Source organism: Hylobates moloch, unplaced genomic scaffold (genome assembly GCF_009828535.3).
Source record: "Hylobates moloch isolate HMO894 unplaced genomic scaffold, HMol_V3 SCAFFOLD_9, whole genome shotgun sequence".
NCBI classification, from domain to species: domain Eukaryota; kingdom Metazoa; phylum Chordata; class Mammalia; order Primates; family Hylobatidae; genus Hylobates; species Hylobates moloch.
The window spans coordinates 25,780,832-25,798,312 of NW_026652284.1; the positions used below are offsets into that span (position 1 = coordinate 25,780,832).

At 47.0% G+C, this 17,481-nt stretch overlaps 1 protein-coding gene across 9 annotated transcripts in view; it reads left to right on the forward strand.

Moving 5' to 3' along the window:
* FAM76A (family with sequence similarity 76 member A) overlaps positions 1 to 17,481 on the forward strand; it is a 63,917-nt gene that overhangs the window by 12,915 nt on the left and 33,521 nt on the right. For 2 of the 9 annotated variants that reach the window (XM_032759479.2, XM_032759480.2), the window contains exons 1-3: positions 12,276 to 12,745; positions 14,064 to 14,128; positions 17,124 to 17,225. In XM_032759479.2, the coding sequence (XP_032615370.1) occupies positions 12,665 to 12,745; positions 14,064 to 14,128; positions 17,124 to 17,225 (248 nt within the window). In that variant the 5' untranslated portion in view covers positions 12,276 to 12,664. Of the gene's footprint in view, positions 1 to 12,274; positions 12,746 to 13,368; positions 13,518 to 14,063; positions 14,129 to 17,102; positions 17,226 to 17,481 lie in introns of those variants that run through there. The other 7 variants (XM_058444025.1, XM_058444027.1, XM_058444029.1 and 4 more) reach the window with 7 other exon arrangements.

Here is a 17,481-nt window from a genome sequence, read left to right on the forward strand (position 1 = left end):
CAGACCAGATCTGGGATATGAGAGAAAAAGAGGAGTCAAAAATGACACCAAGCTTTTCTGCCTGAACAACTAGAAAAATGGAACTGTCATTCGCTGAAAGAGGGAGGACAACAGAAGGAACTGGCCATTTTTAGACATATCAAGTTTGAGATGGCTACGGACCTCCAAACGGGAATGTCAAGTTCAGAGGAGAAGCCAGATTAAAGACAAATTTCAAAATCATCAGTGATAGAAAAGCCAAGAACTAGATGAGATCACCCAGGATGATTCGAAAGAGAGAAGAGGTCCAAGGACTTTTACCGTTCCTCCTAGCTGAACCCCACGTGACCTAGCTCAACCAGCAGAGAGCGGAAGGAATGTGGGTATTGACAGAGCAGGAGCACCGTCATCTTGGACAAACGCTGCCGCTTGAAGTCCAACTCCCTTTCTAGCCTCATGCGTTTCAAGGAAATCACTTCTCTTCTAACTACAAGCAGCCAGAAAGAGCAGACAATAAACCACAGATAAAAGAGCTCGGGCACAGAGGCAGGTGGGGGAAAAGTCTCTTGGGTAACTGCCAAACTTCACCCTCACACAATGGGCCCCAGCAAAACAGTGGGCCTTAATAAGCGCATTCCTTGCCCTTCAGGTGCACTAAGGGAAGCTAAAAGCAGACTCAGGGGATAAGCCTGCAGCTGCAGAAAGATGTATGGAAACAGACACACAACTCTGCCTCCCAGATAAGAACAAAGAGATACAAGAGATACGGAAGCAGTCCAAGCCTCTGACAAACTCGCCCACCCTGAATCCTTAAAAACTCATAGTTTGTAAAAGAATGTGTCTGACCTAACTCGGCCAGAAGGCGCCTCTCAGGTTTGTTTTCTCTAAAATAAATCTGTCTTGACTGGAGAGCCACCTTTTTGTGTTTCTTTCCTCTTTCTTTAATTCTTACAGCTACCTGGATGACAACATGGACCACAGCCACCAGCAGACCTGGAACGTTAGCCCTTAGACAATGATAGAAGGCAAAAGTAAACTTCTAACTTGTTCCAGCCACTAAATGATTGTTCATTTTCTTTGTTACAGCAGCCCAACCTTACAATGGGTGACAAACCTTATGGAGGTTCCCACACCCGAGATAGTTCAGGAGAAGAAGAGAAGAAACAGTTGAAGAGTGTGACTCCTGCTTAAGGGTGGCAAAGGGAGCAGCAAAACATTTCCCCCAATGGCCTTGAGCAGAATAGGTGTGGCATATATTGCTGAAGAGGCCTTGAGGTCCAGATGAGGCAGACACAACAGCAAACCACATGGACAGATGACCTTACACAAGATGGGAAGGAGGATGTCAGTGTGGACACATGATAAAAACTAGATACTCCTGGGTGAGACATGGTGGCTCATGCTGTAATTCCAGCACTTTGGGAGGCTGAGATGGGAGGATCACTTGAGGCAAGGAGTTCAAGACCATCTTGGACAATCTAGTAAGACCCTATTGCTACCAAAAAATTTTAAATTAGCCTTGCATGGTGGCATGTGCCTGTACTCCCAGCTACTGAGGAAGCTGAGGTGGGACGATCACCTGAGTCCAGGAATTGGAGGCTACAGTGAGCCATGATTGTACCACTGCACTCCAGCCTGGGCAACAGAGCAAGACCCTGTCTCAAAATAAAATAAGCTGGGCACAGTGGCTCACACCTGTAATCCCAGCACTTTGGGAGTCTGAAGTGGGCAGATTGCTTGAGCTCAGGAGTTTAAGACCAGCCTAGGCAACATGGCAAAACTCCATCTCTACCAAAAATACAAAAATTAGCTGGACATGGTGGTGTGTGCTTATGATCCCAGCTACTCAGGAGGCTGAGGTGGGAGGATCACTGGAGCCCAGGAAGTTGAGGCTGCAGTGAGCCATGATTGTGCCACTGCACTCCAGCCTGGATGACAGAACAAGACTCAGCCTCAAAAAAAAAGTAAAAAGGATTTATATACTCCTAACCCACTCCACTTCACCTCCTACACACATTCCCTGGGACTGTGGGACAACCTAAATTATCCCTGTTTAAGACCGAATTTTCACTTATACACTGGATCCTATCCCCACTCACCTATCAAAGATTTTGCTCCCACAAGTTTTTCCTCTTTCTCTTGCACAGTTTCCCCCTTTACTGTAATAGCCCCCACTTAACAAAAACAAACAGGTCAGGCGTGGTGGCTCAAGCCTGTAATCTCAGCACTTTGGAAAGCTGAGGCAGACGGATCACTTAAGGTAAGGAATTCGAGACCAGCCTGGCCAACATGGTGAAACCCTGTCTCTACTAAAAATACAAAAAAAAAAAAAAGGCCAGGCGCGGTGGCTCATGCCTGTAATCCCAGCACTTTGGGAGCCAAGGTGGGCGGATCACCTGAGGTTGGAAGTTCGAGACCAGCCTGACCAACATGGAGAAACCCCGTCTCTACTAAAAATACAAAATTAGCTGGGCATGGTGGCGCATGCCTGTAATCCCAGCTAACTCGGGAGGCTGAGGCAGAATTGCTTGAACCTGGGAGGCGGAGGTTATGGTCAGCCAAGATCGCGCCATTGTACTCCAGCCTGGGCAACAAGAACGAAACTCTGTCTCAAAAACAAAACAACAACAACAACAACAACAACAAACAAAAAAAATCAGTCGGGCATGGTAGCGCACACCTATAATCCCAGCTACTCATGAAGCTGAGGCAGGAGAATTGATTGAACCCAGGGTGCAGAGGTTGCAGTGAGCCGAGATCATGCCACTGCACTTCATCCTGGGCCACACAGCGAGACTGTCTCAAAACAAACAAACCAGCCTTCCCCTGACCCTCACAGCCCCCCTCAACTATTGCCCCATTTTTCTGTTTTCCTTTGTAGCAAAATTCCTCTAAAACTTTCTCTATACTCAATGGCTCCACTTCCACACTTCTCATTCTCTCTTTCTCATCCCCACAACCCCCATTCTATCTAAAGGCAAAAATTAAAACCTATTCCAATCATGCTTTTCTTTCTGCCAAGTCAGTGAAACCACTCTTATCAAGGTCAGCAAACACATCTATTCTACCAAAGCTCTAAGCAACCTTTAACACAGCCAATTATTTATTTCCTTCACCTGGCTTCTCAGACACAAAACTCTCCTAGTTTTCTTCCTACCTCTCTGATTATACCTTCTATCTCATTTGTCAGATTACCAGCCCTCCTTCTGCCACCCCATCCTTGCTTCCCAATCTCCTAATGTTTGGAGTTTCAAGTCTCTCTTAGGAACTTACGCCAACTTACTCTGGTTTGAATGTCCCCTCCAAAACTCAGGTTGAAGTTTAATAGCAATTGTGATGATATTAAGGGGTGGGTCATTTAAGAGGTGATTAGGTCATCATGGTTTCACACTCATTAATTGCTTACTGCCATTGTCACAGCAGTTTGGCCCCCTTTTTCTCTCTCTCTTGTCCTCTCTCACTATATGACATCTTCTGCCATGGGATGACCCTCACCAGAGGCTGGTGTCATGCTCTTGGACTTCCCAGCCTCCATAACCATGAGCCAAATAAGCCTCTATTGTTTATAAATTACTCAGTCTGTGTTATTCTGTAATAGCAGCAGAAACGAGACTAAGAAAAACTCTTCTCTCTCTTCACTCACTCTCCAGGTGATCTCATGGCTTGTAAAACAATCTAAAATATTCATGACTTCCAAATTACACCTCCAGCTCTGACTGCTGCTCTGCACCCCAGGCTTGTATCTCTAACTGCCTACTCATCTCACAGTCATTTCAAAAGTTTCATGGCCAAAACAGAAGCCCTGCTTTTCCCTTTCAAATCTGTCCCTCTACTGCTCTTCCCATCTCAGTAAATCCTATTACTGTTTACCCAGTTGCTTATGCCAAAAACCTAGGATGCATCCGTGATTCCTCTTCACTGCTCATACCAGATCCAATCCCTCACCGGTCATGTAAGTTCTAGTCTTAAAATGTATCCCATCTTCATAATCTTGGATTTGGCAATGGGTTTTGTTTTGTTTTGTTTTGTTTTAGATGGTGTCTCACTCTGTTGCCCAGGCTGGAGTGCAATGGCATGATCTCTGCTCACTGCAACCTCCACCTCCTGGATTCAAGCAATTAGCCTGTCTCAGCCTCCTGAGTAGCTGGGATTACAGGCTCCCGCCACCACAGTCAGCTAATTTTTGTAATTTTAATAAAGACGGGGTTTCGCCACGTTGGCCAGGCTGGTCTCAAACTCCTGACCTCAGGTGATCTGCCCACCTCGGCTTCCCAAAGTGCTGCTGGGATTACAGGCCTGAGCCACTGCTCCCGGCCATGGTTTCTTAATTATAACACCAAAGTACAAGCAAAAAAAAAAAAAAAATTAAATTAGACTAAATTAAAATTTAAAATGTTTATGCATCAAAGGACACTAAAGAGCATGAAAAGCCACTCACAAAATGGGGGAAAATATTTGCAAATCATTTATCTGACAAAGGATTAATATTCAGAATATATAAAGAACTCCTATAACTCAACAACAAAAAACAAACAATTTAATTCAAAAATCAACCAGGTACACAGTTGTAGTCCTAGCTACTCAGGAGGCTGAGGCAGGAAGAGAGATCGTTTGAGCCCAGGAGTTTGAGGCTTCAGTGAGCTCTGATTGAACCACTGCACTCCAGCCCAGGTGACAGAACGAGACCCAGTCTCTTAAAATAAATAAAAAAAATTTAAAGTTGCCCTGAACACTGATTGCCAATATTTTCTAGCCCCTTCCCTGCTTTGCAGCCCTCACCAAACAACCCAACCTGCTGGCACCATGATCTTGGACTTCTCAGCCTCCAGAACTTTGAGAAACAAATGTCTGTTCTTTATAATTTAGCCAGTCTCAAGTATTTTGTTATAGCAACACAAAACAGTGTAGACAGGTGGGACCAATCCAAATGTCCATCAACACATTAAAAGATAAACAAACTGTTTATATATACAATGGAATATTATTCAGCCATAAAAAGGAATGAAGTTCTGATATATGCTTCAACATGGATGAAACTTGAAAACATGCCGAGTGAAGTAACCCAGACACAAAGAGACAAACATTATGATATCAGTCACCTAGGAAGCCAAATTCATATAGAAAGTAGAATAAAGGTTAGCAGTGGGCTGGAAGCTGGACGTAGAGGGGAAAGGAGAGTTATTGCTAAATGGGTACAGAGTTTTTTGAGTTTTTTTGAGACAGGGTCTTGCTCTATCACCCACAGGCTGGTCTTGCTCTGTCACCCACAATGCAGCAGTGTGATCTTGGTTCACTGCAGTTTTGACCTCCTGTGCTCAAGCCATCCTTCCGCCTCAGCCTCCTGAGTAACTGGCACTACAGGCATACATGCCACCATGCCCAGCTAATTTTCTGTACTATTGGTTGAGATGGGGTTTCGTCATGTTGCCCAGGCTGGTCTCGAACTCCTGAGCTCAAGCAAGGTGTCTGCCTCAGCCTCCCAAAGTGCTGGGATTACAGGGGAATGAGGACTAAAAATCTTCCTATTGGGTACTGTGTTCACTACATGGATGACAGGACAATAGAAGCCCATACCTCAGCATCATGCAATGTACCCTTGTAACAAACTGCACATGTACCCCCTGAATCTAAAAAAATAAACAAATAAAACAGAGCCACTCCCATAATCATCCCATGTTCCTTTTCCCTGCTTTATTTTTTCAGAACTTAGCATCACCTGAAATTGCATTATTCAAGTTCAAATAAATATATTTATTTATATGTAAATATTTATATTTATTTAAATAAATAAATATATGTATTTGCTCATATATAATCTGTCTCCTTCATCCAGGAATGGAAGCTCTAGGAGGACAAGATCTTGGTCATTTCATCATTGTGCTTCCAGGACCTAGCACTGTGCCTGATACTTAGTAGATGTTCAGTGCACGTTTATTGAATAAATAAATTAGAAATTAAATCTAGTTTTTAAAAAAGTTTTATTTCGGCCGGGCGCGGTGGCTCACGCCTGTAATCCCAGCATTTTGAGAGGTCGAGGCGGGCGGATCATGAAGTCAGGAGTTCGAGACCAGCCTGACCAATATGATGAATCCCTGTCTACTAAAAATACAACAAAATTGGCCGGGCGTGGTGGTACACGCCTGTAGTCCCAGCTACTCGAGAGGTTGAGGCAGGAGAATCGCTTGAACCCAGGAGGCGGAGGTTGCAGTGAGCCGAGATCATGCCATTGCATTCCATCCTGGCCAATAGAGTGAGACTCCATCTCAAAAAGAAAAGAAAAAGAAAAAAAAGAAGAAGAGGCATTGTGTCTTCTCTCTCTAGGCTTCTAAGATGCTATTATCCAGTCCCAGGGATTTAAATACCACATACCTGCTGACGTGCCCCACAAAACTGTATCTTCATCCCAGAACTCACCTCTAAGAGATATACAGAATAGAGCCTGCTGCCTACATGATGTCTCCCCCAGATGCCCCACAGGCATCTAGAACTTAACATGTCAGAACAAAACTCCCGGTTTTGTCCCTGAAACCTGTCCTTTCAGTCTTCCCTTTTGCTGGAAATACTACCACCACACACATAGCTGAGCACATTGACCATAATTTCTTCCTCTCCCTCACCACCTCCCAAATGCAATCCATCCCTAAGTCCTATTGATTCTACCTCCAAAATATATGTTCAATCTGTCCACTTCTTTCCACTGCAAACTTTTAACCGTCACCTCTCATCTAGATGCCTGCAATAACCTCCTGAATGATCTCTCTGCCTTTACTCTGGCCCCCTGCTGTCTTTTCTCCTCCTAGCAGCCAAAGAAATCTTAAAAATATAAATCCAGACTGGGCATGGTAGCTCACACCTGTACATCTCAGCACTTTGGGAGGCTGAGGTGGGAGGATCACTTGAACCCAGAAGTGCAAGAGCAGCCTGGGCAACAGGGAGAAACCCCATCTCTAAAAGAAAAAAAAGCTTAAAAAAAAAAACCCATAAACCAATCATGTTATTTGCCTGCTTAAAAACTGTCACTGGCTTCTTTCCCATTGTACTTTGAGCAAACTCCACATCCATGGCAGGGTTTACCAGCTCTGCACATTTGGCCCTGCTGTCCCTGGCGGCATCTTCACTCACCCTCAGCTATACTGGCCTCTTCATTTCTTGAACATGTCATGTTCTATTTCATCTCAAAGTCTTCCGCTTCTCCTCTGCCCAGAACATTCTTGGCTAAGTCACATAGCTAAGTCCTTCTTGACCTTCAGGTCTTGGCATCTTCTCCGAGAGTTTTTTCCCTGACTGGCTCTGTCTAAATTAGTCCCCCTGCCTTCTCCTCTATTGTAGCATTGTCTGTCCCTGTGGCGTATCTTTTAATTCACAGTCCTTGCTTCTTAGCTATCTTCGGCCTCCCAAAGCACTGGATTACAGGTGAGCCACCATGCCTGGCCATATCATGCCTTTTTTTTAGACCGGGTCTGTCTCTGTAGTTCAAGCTGGAGTACAGTGGCGTGATCTCAGCTCCCTGTAACCACCTCCCTGGTTCAAGCCGTTCTCCCACCTCAGCTTTCTGAGTAGCTGGGACTACAGTCCCATGCCACCACAACCACCTAATTATTTTTTTCTTTGTAGAGACAGGGTTTTGCCATGTTGCCCTGGCTGCTCTCAAACTCCTGGGCTCAAGCGATCCTTCTGCCTCAGCCTCCCAAAGCATCGGTATTACAGGCTTGAGCCACTGTGCCCAGCCCTCATGTCTTCTTTATACACCAGTGTATCCCCAATGCCTAAGCCAGAGCCTGGCACAAATGCTCTATAAAGATGTGTTGATTGAATGGACTGGGCACACTCCAGCCTGAACGATAGAGCCAGACCCTGTCTTTTTGGGAAAAAAAAAAAGGAGGCATGATATGGCCCGGCACGTTGGCTCACCTGTAATCCCAGTGCTTTGGGAGGCTTACAGGGGCAGACCACTTGAGCTCAGGAGTTCAAGTTCAAGACCAGCCTGGCCAACATGGCCAAGCCATGTTTTTACTAAAAATACAAAAATTAGCCAGGTGTGGTGGTGCGGGTCTGTAATCCCAGTTACTTGGGAGACTGAGGCATGAGAATAGCTTGAACCCAGGAGGTGGAGATTGCAGTGAGCCAGAGATTGTGCCACTGCACTCCAGCCTGGGGAACAGAGGGAGATTCTGTCTCAAAAAAATAAATAGGCTGGGCACAGTGGCTCATGCCTGTAATCCCAGCACTTTGGGAGGCTGAGGTGGGTGGATCACCTGAGGTCAGGAGTTCGAGACCAGCCTGGCCAACATGGTGAAACCCCGGTCTCTACAAAAATCCAAACCATATTTCTACTAAAAATACAAAAATTAGCTGGGCTTGGTGGCACAGGTCTGTAATCCCAGCTACTTGGGAGGCTGAGGCAGGAGAATCGCTTGAACCCAGGAGGCAGAGGTTGCAGTGAGCTGAGATTGCACCATTGCACTCCAGTCTGGGCAACAAGAGCAAAACTCCCTCTCAAAAACATGGATAAATAAATTAATTAATTAAATAAAAAATAAATATTTGTCGAATGAATGGTTCAATTAGCTTTGTGAAGGGCTTATAGAGATGACCCTGTTATGATGGCCCACAGTCTGATGAAAACCAATAGGTAATTGTAAAACTGGTAATAGAGTGGAACTCAGAACTGAAGACAGTGGGAACAAAGAGAGGCTCTTATCCCACTGTAGGGTTTGTGTGTGAAAAGGGAGGCTGTGTTTACACAATTCAGTGCACCAGCATCTCTCTAGAAGAAATGCAGTTTTTTCTTCTAATACTAACGTATATTAGTGTGCCAAGTTACATGTACTGTTTCTTGTTTGTTTTGTTTTTAATGTGCTCAGAGTTATACAGCTTCTAAGTAGTAGAGCTGGGATTCAAAGTCAGGCAGTCTGGCTCTGAGCTTGCATTTTTCTTTTCTTTTTTTTTGAGACGGAGTCTGGCTTTGTCGCCCAGGCTAGAGTGCAGTGTGGCACAATATCAGCTCACTGCAACTTCCGCCTCCCGGGTTCAAGCGATTCTCCTGCCTCAGTCTACTGAGTAGCTGGGATAACGAGCACTCACCACGATGCCCAGCTATTTTCTGTATTTTTAGCAGAGACAGGGTTTCACCATGTTGGCCAGGCTGGTCTCGAACTCCTGACCTCAAGTGATCTGTCCCCCTCGGCCTCTCAAAGTGTTGGGATTACAGGCGTGAGCCACCACACCCAGCCACTTACATTCTTTTAAAAAAAAAAAAAACAAAAAACGTAATTTGAGGCCAGACGCAGTGGTTCACAACTGTAATCCTAGCACTTTGGGAGGCTGAGGTGGAAGGATCACTTGAGCCCAGGAGTTGGAGAGCAGCCTGGACAACACAGTGAAACTCCGCCTCTATAAAAAATACAAAAATTGGCCAGGTGCGGTGGCTCACACCTGTAATCCCAGCACTTTGGGAGGCCAAGGCAGGCAGATCACGAGGTCAGGAGTTCAAGACCAGCCTGGTCAATATGGTGAAGCCCCGTCTCTACTAAAATTACAAAAATTAGCTGGGTGTGGTGGCGCACGCCTGTAATCCCAGCTACTCGGGAGGCTGAGGCAGGTGAATCGCTTGAACCTGGGAGGTGGAGGTTGCAGTGAGCCGAGATCACACCATTGTACTCCAGTCTGGGCAACAGAGTGAGACTACGTCTCAAACAAACAAACAACAACAACAAAAAATTAGCCTGCCGTGAAGAACTTGGTAGTGTGTGCCTGTAGTCCAGCTTCTCAGGAAGCTGAGGTTGGAGGATCACCTGAGCCCAGGGATGTTGAGGCTGCAGGGAGCCAAGACTGAGCCTTTGCACCCCATCCTGGGCGAGAGTGAGACCCTCTCTCAAAAAGTAATAATAATAATAATTTGAAATTAAATTCACATAACATAAAATTAAGCATTTTAAAGTGAACAATTCAGTGGTATTTAGTATATTCACCATGTTGAGGCTGGGCGTGGTGGCTCATGCCTGTAATCCCAGATTTTGGGAGGCCGAGGCGGGCAGATTACTCGAGGTCAGGAGTTCGAGACCAGCCTGGCCAACACGGCAAAAACCGTCTCTACTAAGAATACAAAAATTAGCTGGCCATGGTGGTGCATGCCTGTAGTTCCAGCTACTCAGGAGGCTGAGGCAGGAGAATCGCTTAAACCCGGGAGGTGGAGGTTGCAGTGAGCCGAGATCACACCACTGCACTCCAGCCTGGGTGACAGAGTAAGACTCCATCACAAGGAAAAAAAAAAAAAAAAGCCAGGCACAGTGGCTCACGCCTGTAGTCCCAGCACTTTGGGAGGCCGAGACAGGCGGATCACCTGATCCAGGAACTCCTGAGATCAGGAGTTCAAGACCAGCCTGGTCAACATGGTGAAATCCATCTCTACTAAAAATACAAAAGTTATCCGGGTGTGGTGGCACGCGCCTGTAATCCCAGCTACTCAGGAGGCTGAGGCAGGAGAATCGCCTGAACCCCTGGGAGGTGGAGGTTGCAGTGAGCCAAGATTGCGCCACTGCACTCCAGTCTGGGCAACAGAGCCAGACTCTGTCTCAAAAAAAAAAAAAAAGTATATTCACCACGTTGAACAACCATTACCTCTATCTAGTTCCAAAACATTTTCATCACTCCAAAAGCCCCTTACCCATTAAACAATTTCCCCATTTTCCTCCACGTACTGTTTTTATTTGTATTTGCATATATATTTTGAGACAGGGTCTCACTCTGTCACCTAGGCTGGAGTGCAGTGGCACAATCATGGCTCAGGGCAGCCTCGACTGCCCAGGCTCAAGGGATCCTCCCGCCTCAGCCGCCTGAGTAGCTGGAACCACAGGCACGTGCCACCACACCCGGCTAATTTAAAAAAAAGTTTTTTTGTAGAAATGGGGTCCACTGTGTTACACAGGCTGGTCTCTCTCTTTTTTTCTTTTTTTTTTTTTTGAGACGGAGTCTTGCCCCGTCGTCCAGGCTGGAGTTCAGTGGTGTGATCTTGGCTCACTGCAACCTCTGCCTCCCAGGTTCAAGCAATTCTCCTATCTCAGCCTCCCGAGTAGCTGGGACTACAGGCGCCTGCCACCGTACCTGGGTAATTTTTGTATTTTAGTAGAGACAGGGTTTGACCTCGTTGGTCAGACTGGTCTGGAACTCCTGACCTCAGGTGATCCTCGGGTGATTCACCCGCCTCGGCCTCCCAAAGTGCTGGGATTACAGTTGTGAGCCATCCCGTCCCGACTCATGTACTGGTTTTGATTCTCACAATGACCTCGTTGTACAACTGAGAAAAACGAGGCCGTGAGAAGTTCAGTGACAGATCCAAGGTCATGTAGTTAGTTGTGGAACAGTGATTTGGAACCTTTGCTTTCTGATCCTAATGATTAATGCACATCTTTGGGGGCACCTACAAGGAAGCAGCCAGATTTGGGTTCAGAGAGAGTAAATTTTGTTGAGGCAGGGAAATAGAAGCCATAAGTCAGCTTTTAATTGTAAAAAGCGCACGTTGAGGTAAAACTGCAATTAGTACTGTACGGGTGGTTGGCAGAGCCAAGAGTAACCTATGCCCAAGAGCAGCTACAAGGCAGGACTTGGATAGGTCAGCAGTGCAGGAAGCTTTGCCAACACCTCAAGAACCGGAAGTCTGTCATTCCGTGGGCAGCTCCTATACGTGCCAAGCTGGAGCCAAAGAGAGGCAGAGGAGCCCGGAGGGCGTGGCTTGCCTTCCGGAAGCCAGGACTTGTCAGGAATCACCAGGTGGTTGCTTGCGAGAGAAGCTGGGGGTGAAACCGGAGAAAACAAAATAGGAAGCAGGCCTGGGCCAATTGCAGCCCACTCTGATGGGGCCTGAATATCTGTCCAATCCCTCCTGGAAGGACTGCCATCTCTTTAGTCCCTCTGCCGCAGCACAGCGGTGCTCTCTCTGGGGCGCTCCTTTTCTCTCCTAAGGCCCACGGCCCCACAGTTCCCTCTTTAGGGGTCTTAAATTGAGGGCACACTTCTAAATTCTCCCTCAGAGTTTCCTCTCCTCCTCTGAGCGAGGCTAGGCGGGCTCCTCCTGCTCCGATTATGGGGAACTTCTTTCCCAAGCTCTCCACCTTCTTTGGGCTCGGGCGGCTGCAGAGTTCCAGTTAACTGTGCGCCGCCTTCGTTCCAATTGTACCCCTCGTGCTCCCAGAGGGCAGCTCCATGGAAACCAAAACATCACAAATCCCCGAAGGTATCGCGAGAAGCGCAGATGCTCCTGAGGCCGTGGAGAGGCGGAGCGAGGGCGGGAACGCCGAGCAAGTAGGGCGGAGCCTAAGCTCTTCCGAGGTCCCGGCCGGGAGCCTGTCCCCTCCAGGTGGCGCCCCCGCGTGACTGCGCTTTACATAATCGCGGCCTGGAGCGTCACAGTGGCGTACTCCAGGCCAGACCGAATCAGAGTGGGCGAAAGCTCCGTGTTTCGCCCCTTCCCACTTGATCGACGTCAAAGCCCACCAGTGAGCGGGCGTCTGGAGTCGCCGTGCCCGCCCCAGCCCGCCCGGGTCCGCCCCGACCCGCCTGCGCCCGCCCGCTTGTTCGCCCGCCTGCCGCAGCCAGCAGCCTGCAGCCGCCGCCGGGTTGTGCCTCAGACTGTCAGATAAATCCGCGGGCCGGGCCGGCGGGTCGGGGAGCGCGGCCCGGGCCGGACATGGCGGCGCTCTACGCCTGCACCAAGTGCCACCAGCGCTTCCCCTTCGAGGCGCTGTCTCAGGGGCAGCAGCTGTGCAAGGTGCGCGGGCTGGGGCGGCGGCCGGGAACTGGGGACGCAGGAGGCGCGGCCCGGAGCTCCAGATTCTGTGGGGACGCCCGGCGGGGTCCCCGGAGCAGGGTGTGGCAGGCCCGCCAGGCTGAGGAGCCGCACCCACCCCGCTGGGGGCCGGCGGGGCACGTGCGGGAGCCGGGGCCCGGTCCAGGCTCCCGCGGCCGGCGTGTCCGGGTGCTTAGCAACCGTGGGGATTGTTCTCGGACCCCGTGAGGTCGGGGGAGGGACAGCGGGTCCCCTGCTTGCCCTGACTGGTCGCCCTCGGGATCCCTTTGGGCTGCCTCCCCCGCTGCCTCAGTCTCCCTGGTCACAGACTAGGGGACCTCCTGCCCCTCCTGGGACTGAACTCCAAAGTTGGGTGCTGCCTTGGAGGAATGTGTCGAACTCGGGCTCCTCACGGGCACTTTTCGACCAGTTTCAGAATCGGAGGTAGCAAGGCTTGATTTTTTTTTTTTTTAAAGCACCTCACTTTTCGGCCAGTCTCAGAATCGGAGGCAGCAAGGCTTTATTTTTTAAAAAGCCCCACAGTCAGGCTCACAGATCCGAGGGATCACTTCTCAGCATCCAGTTGGCGGTCTTCGGTCTTCCCTGACTAGCTGCTGATCAGTTTTTACTCCTGAAGATCCAACTTCTCTTTTTCTTTTAAGTTGCTTCATCCCACTTTTACTTTTTAAGTGACTAAGGGTGCTGTGAGGCAACAGTTAAAAAGTCACCAAACTGGCTGAAGAATAATGTTGAGGTATCCAATAATCCAGAATTTGTGTCTCTGATTTGGATAACTCATAATTGTCACTTTTGCCTCGGATGGTCATGACTTTCCATTTGCCAGTTTTTATATACCAGGTCTGAGGGAATGCAAGTGCTTGAGTGCCCTTTTTGGCCTCAAAATATGTATATATGATCTTAAGGAAGTTATGTATATATAAATAACAATTTTAATCCAGCACTTTCATTTCACAAGTAAACCTCAAAATCACACAGTGGCAGAAGAACCAGGCCTGGAATTCAGGGCTTCTGATTCCCAGTCTGGGGCTTATTCATATATATGTTTGTTTTACAATTTATGGCTAGTTCCATATAATCCATATAAGTTCTTTCTTAACTCCCATATCAACAGTAGGGAAGTGATGCCAGTATTACAGAGGAGAAAAATAAGGCCCAGAAAGTTTAAGTGACTCACTCAAGCATAGTAGCTATGCTAGAAATAGTACCCAGGTCGGCTTCCTACTGAAGGCTGTTTCCATTTGTGACTGCCTTTTAAAATTATATCCTCATTTCATTTCAGGAATGTCGGATTGCACACCCTGTTGTGAAGTGCACCTACTGCAGGACTGAGTACCAGCAGGAGAGGTAGAGTTTTGTTGATCATGAAAGATATTAATAGGCTTTTTTCCTCTTAAAATCTGTAATTGATTGCGTTTCATGTACAGATGCTATAATCAGTTGCATTGTAAAATGCAGATCTGTAATCAATCACATTATATACAGACTATAATTGCTAAATATTTAGGTCTATGATCCATCTTGAGTTAATTTGTGTGTGGGATGAGATATACAATGAAGGGTTTAAAGGGTATATAATACATATATTGTTTCCTAGTTATTATCCATTGATTGCTTAAATTTTTTTTTTTTTTTTGAGATGGAGTCTCACTCTGTCACCCAGGCTGGACTACAGTGGCGCGATCTCGGCTCACTGCAACCCCTGCCTCCCAGGTTCAAGCGATTCTCATGCCGCAGCCTCCCTAGGAGCTGAGATTACAGGTGCCTGGCACCACATCCAGCTAGTTTTTTTGTATTTTTAGTAGACGGGGTTTCGCCATCTTGGCCAGGTTGATCTTGAACTCCTGACCTCGTGATCCACTCGCCTCGGCCTCCCAAAGTGCTGGGATTACAGGCGTGAGCCACCACGCCCAGCCTGCTTAAATTTTTAAAGTTCTTTTTAAGACCCTTGATCATTTTATATTGTGATTATAATCTTTTTGACAAGAAGAAACCAATCCCACAACAGTAAAACATGAGCCTCATGTTTCAATATGTACATATACAGAGATTGAAGAATTTATAAGCCCAAAGAAGATACTTTTGGAAATGTGACAATCCTGATAAGAGTTTGTTAGCTCTAGTCACATTTGAAACTCACTTGCCATTACACTTTCCTTGGGCAAATCTCTTTTTTTGTTTGAAACAGAGTCTCTCTCTGCCAGTCAGGTTGGAGTACAGTGGAGCCGTCATGGCTCACTGCAGCCTGGACCTCCTGGGCCCGAGTGATCCTTCCACTTCAGCCTACCAAGTAACTGGGACCACAGGTGTGTGCCACCACGCCCAGCTAATTTTTTTATTTTTGTAGAGATAAGATTTTGCCATGTTACCCAGGCTGGTCTCTTACTCATGGGCCCAAGTGATTCCTTCCTCTTTAGCCTCTCAAGATGTTGGAATTACAGCCGTGAGCCACCACGTCTGGCCAAATCTCATTTTTAAAAGTGTGAAATGGGCTGGGTGCGGTGGCTCATGCCTGTAATCCCAACATTTTGGGAGGCTGAGGCAGGTGGATCACGAGGTCAGGAGATAGAGACCATCCTGGCTAACATGAGGAAACCCAGTCTCTACTAAAAATACAAAAAAATTAGCTGGGTGTGGTGGCACACACCTGTAGTCCCAGCTACTTGGGAGGCTGAGGCAGGAGAATTGCTTGAACCTAGGAGGTGGAGGTTGCAGTGAGCTGAGATTGCGCCACTGCACTCCAGCCTGGGTGACAGAGGGAGACTCTGTCACAAAAAAAAAAAGTGTGAAATGCAGGTATAAGTGGTCAGACATCTTTAGGGGGCATTACCATAGCAACAAAGTGACTTTTTGGTATACCAAGTTTGACTCTTGTGGAACTTTTGTAAGTGTAGATGATCCTGCCTTGAGGAGAGTGGGATCTATTTGTTAATTCATCCATTAGACCTAGAAGCCTATTTTTTAATTAGTCATTTCAATTCTTAGAATAACTTCTCCAAGATTTTACCATGGATTTTTTTTTTTCCTTTATGAGACAGGGTCTCTCTCTGTCACCCAAGCTGGAGTGCAGTGAGATGATCTCAGCTCACTGCAACCTCCCCTCTCCAGGCTCAAATGATCCTCCCACCTCAGCCTCCCATATAGCTGGGACCAGGGGTGCGCACCACCACACTCGGCTATTTCTTTGTATCTTTAGTAGAGACAGGGGTCTTGCCATGTTGCCCAGGCTGGTCTAGAACTCTTGAGCTCAACCAGTCTGCCCGCCTCGGCCTCGCAAAGTGCTGGGATTACAGGTGTGAGCTACCACACCCAGCCTATCATGGATGTTTTCAAACAAACAAAAAAAGGTTAAAAGAATTAGTGGGCCGGGCGCAGTGGCTCACGCCTGTAATCCCAGCACTTTGGGAGGCCGAGACGGGCGGATCACAAGGTCAGGAGATCCAGACCATCCTGGCTAACACGGTGAAACCCCGTCTCTACTAAAAATACAAAAAAGTAGCCGGGCGCGGTGGCAGGCGCCTGTAGTCCCAGCTACTCGGGAGGCTGAGGCAGGAGAATGGCGTGAACCCGGGAGGTGGAGCTTGCAGTGAGCCGAGGTCGCACCACTGCACTCCAGCCTGGGCGACAGAGCGAGACTCCGTCTCAAAAAAAAAAAAAAAAAAAAGTGAACACCCATATGCCCTCTACTTAAATTCTGTAATATACACTTTACTATATATTCACCTATCCATCTGTTCATCTCTCTATCCATCACTATATCAATTCATTTTATTTCTGATGTATTTAAAGTTGCAGACATCAGTCTACATGATCCTGAAACACTTCAGCATGCACAGCATTATTTAGAGTTAAATATTTGTTTGCAGTTCTTTTTTTTGTGTGTGTGGCAAAATTGGCTTACACTAACATGCTTAAATCTTAAATACATCAAGTTTTACAAATGTAGACATCTGTGTAGCCCCAACCCTATCAAAATACAGAATGTTACTATCACTCCATAGAGTCCTCTCATGCCCCATCCTAGACAGTCCCCACACCCTTGCTTCCTCCAGGCAACCCCTGTTCTACTTTTCATTTCCACCATAAATTAGTTTTGCCTATTCTAGGACTTCATGTTAGTGGAATCATACTCTAGAAGCTTTATATGTTAGCTCTTAAATTTGGTCTGTGGTCCATCTTGGGTTAATTCATGTGTGCGGTGAGATAGGAACTTTGACCCTTTATTTACACTATACATACAAATTAATTCAAGATGGATCATAGAGTTAGTTTTTCTTTTTTTCTTTTCTTTTTTTTTTTTTTGTTGTTGTTGTTGAGACAGAGTTTCGCTCTTGTTGCCCAGGCTAGAGTGCAATGGCATGATCTCGGCTCACTGCAACCTCCACCTCCCAGGTTCAAGCGATTCTCCTGCCTCATCCTCCCGAGTAGCTGGGATTACAGGCAGGTACCACCACACCCAACTAATTTTGTATTTTTAGTAGAGATGGGGTTTCTCCTTGTTAATCAGGCTGGTCTCAAACTCCAGACCTCTGGTGGTCTGCCTGCCTCGGCCTCCCAAAGTGCTGGGATTACAGGCATGAGCCACCGTGCCCAGCCTAGAGTTAGTTTTTCTTTGCATGTTTTTTAACATGTTAGGAACATATGTATATATTGACATCTACCCCATTCCTTCAGTAGTAAATCTAGGCGTAAATCAAAAT